General features: G+C 31.0%; 1 protein-coding gene across 1 annotated transcript; it reads right to left on the reverse strand.

Annotated features, from left to right (window-relative positions):
• Positions 1–454: 454 nt before the first annotated feature.
• Positions 455–1,749, reverse strand: LOC146887637 (zinc finger BED domain-containing protein RICESLEEPER 2-like). The gene is made up of 4 exons (XM_085670314.1): positions 1,607–1,749; positions 1,183–1,517; positions 917–1,095; positions 455–814 (listed from the first exon to the last, which is right to left on the reverse strand). The coding sequence occupies exons 1-4, from the start codon at positions 1,747–1,749 to the stop codon at positions 455–457; spliced, it is 1,017 nt and encodes a 338-aa protein (XP_085526440.1).
• Between the last annotated feature and the right edge of the window lie 1,124 nt (positions 1,750–2,873).

Consider the following 2,873-nt stretch of genomic DNA (forward strand, 5'->3'; position numbering starts at 1 on the left):
AAATAAAACACAAATAAAGTCATCAATAAATGACATAGTGACACTATTAGTAAAATTAGAATAAAATATTAAAAGTAAAACTACTAACATCATCATCAATTATCTCCTCTAGTATTGTATTAAGCTTCATCTTGTCCACTTTCAATTTTGAAGAACCTGAAAAGGAAAATCAATTCATTTGTCATAGTCAATCATTTGAATGAATATAAATGTTATTTGAAGTGCTAATTTAATTACCTTCTATGTTAGTCCATAGCCAATCTTGAACACACATCAATGCCTCTAAAGTGTCTGGTTGTAATCTACTATGATGTGGAGTAAGAAATCGACCACCAGTACTAAAAGAAGACTCAAATGCAACTGTTGAGATCAGAATGGCTAGAAAATCTCTTGCAATCATTTGAAAAATTGGGTATTTTAATCCATTAGCCTTCCACCAAACTAAAATGTCAAATTATTCATCTGAATCAGGTAGTGTCGGTTCCTCCAAGTAATAGTCAAGTTCCAACTTATAATTTGATGGTTCACTTTTCTTTGCAATCTGATGTTTTGCAAAATCTCTCCTCCAAACATCTTTTCTTCCATCAACACTTTGGCATATAGTTATGTTTGGATTTTGACATGAAGAAACTAACTTCTTACCTTTCATGTTTATTTCATACTCTCTTACCAAGTCCTTAAAAAGAATCTTCACCTTTTCAATTTCACAATCAGATTGATCACCATATATCTGAGGGAAAAAGTAATCCAACAAATCAATTTTATACCTGGGGTCTAACACAATACCTATAGCCATCACTCCACTTATCACACCCTAATACTTAACAAACTTTAAAACCATAGATGCAGTCATTTGATGAATAATAGAATTGGAAGAGTTAAGCCGTTCCATCAAAGCCAACTTAATTTGGCATACCTTTGGAAAAAAAATGTTCGCAGTTGGATAAGTACCAGAAAACAAGAGTGTCACATCATAAAATATTTCCAAATTTTGACAAATTTCATTTGCCATTTGCCAATCATGTGTATTGGGCAAAGCTTTATATTGACTCTCTCGTTGTGATAAACGATCAAATACTTCCTTGTATTGTATGGCTACTTGAAGCATTAAAAATGTAGAATTCCACCTAGTTCTTCAATCAACAACTAATTTTCTTTTGAATTGAATATTCAATTGAGCACCTGTCTCTATAAATTTCTCTTCTCTTTTTGGTGTAGCTGTCCAAAAATTAGCATTGTCTCTAACCTTTTCAATGACATTAGCAATTATGGACAAACCATCCTTCACAATCAAATTCAATATATGTGCACAACATCGCATGTGAAATAGTTGGCCACCCAAAATAAGAGACCTACTTGAGAGCTTATCTAAAATGCGATCAATCATAGCACCATTCGTAGTGCAATTATCGACTGTCAAAGTAGAAACTTTTCTATCTAGATTCCAATCCATTAAGCATTCAACCAACAATTCAGCAAGAACTTGACTAGTATGAGGAACAGGCACATACATAAACCTATATTTGAAAGACAAATTTAATTAATCTAGTCAAGAAGAACAAAGTTAATATGAAAATAAAATCAAAATAAAGTAAAATGTTATTACCTCATAAGTCGACTTTGTAGCCTCCATAAATCATCAATAAAATGAGTTGTTATAGTCATGTAGCCTTCATTTTCATTAGTAGCAGTCCACATATCAGTGGTAATTGCAACTCGACTTTGAATCCTTGACAACATTAATTTCATCTTCTCTTTTTCTACATTCTAATCCTTCATAATATCTTTTTTAAGGTGTTTCGAGAAATCACCTTGAATAGTGGTTGAACAGCATCACAAAATTCTTTAAAGCCTATATGATCAACCATTGACATTGGATACTCATGTAGAATTATCATCTTACGGAGTATATCTCTAGCTGTTTGTTAATTAAAAACATAGTTTCCAACAACTACAGTTTCACCACCTTCTTTATGAGTTTTTAAAAAGGATTGTCTGATGTCCCGTGTTGTCTGAAGCTTGCAACTCTTGAAATGGCTTCCCAAATGTGATGTACCTTGCTTTGCGTCACCCAAAAGACTTTTGGGGCAATAATTGCATATCGCTTTCTATTTTCCATCTACCTTTTGTCTCTTAAAGTGATTCCAAACATCTGACAGTAGTCTTCTTAATTAACAGTTGGAGTTGAACTTTCGATTTCTCCTGGAATAGAATCTATAGGAACATCATTTTGATTTGAATCTCCTACATTTGCATTTAGTTCTACAAATGTTCCTTGTTGGCCATCATCCATAGGGAAAAATGTATCTTGATTAGACATTCTATAAATATTAAAACATAACAAAAAATTAAATTTTGAATATAAAAAAAAGACTAAATCATGTTTAATATAATCATTCATGTGACATGATTATGGCATAAAAGATGAATGAACTTGAATTGAAATAGTAAAAAAACTAGGTTCACGTCAATTCATAAGTTTTCTTAATCATGCATATATATTTCTTATTCAATTTTTTAATCATGCCCTTTCTCTGTCATTATATATTATATATCGATATTGATTTAAGTATCATATTCTTTGGTATGGTTTTTAATATCTTTAGAAAGAAAGAAAATTATGTCTTAAAATTTCATTTAAAGACAAATTTTCAAGTTTTAATGGCCTTGTTTTAGGTGGTTAATCAGTGTCAATTTTTAGCCTTTATCCCAACTTCCAATTTTAAAAGATGTATATCTCTCAATTCTCCAGATCCATAAATGACCTTAATCGAACAGGAAAAAATAATTGGATAGTTGAGTTTATTCAATAAGAAATAATCAGAGTCATGAGCAGTTCAAGTTCATGTATTAACCTAGAACTAAAATAAGAG

Source organism: Vigna unguiculata, chromosome 3 (assembly GCF_037176805.1).
Source record: "Vigna unguiculata cultivar grain cowpea cultivar isolate G323 ecotype 2 chromosome 3, ASM3717680v1, whole genome shotgun sequence".
Classification (NCBI taxonomy): Eukaryota; Viridiplantae; Streptophyta; class Magnoliopsida; order Fabales; family Fabaceae; genus Vigna; species Vigna unguiculata.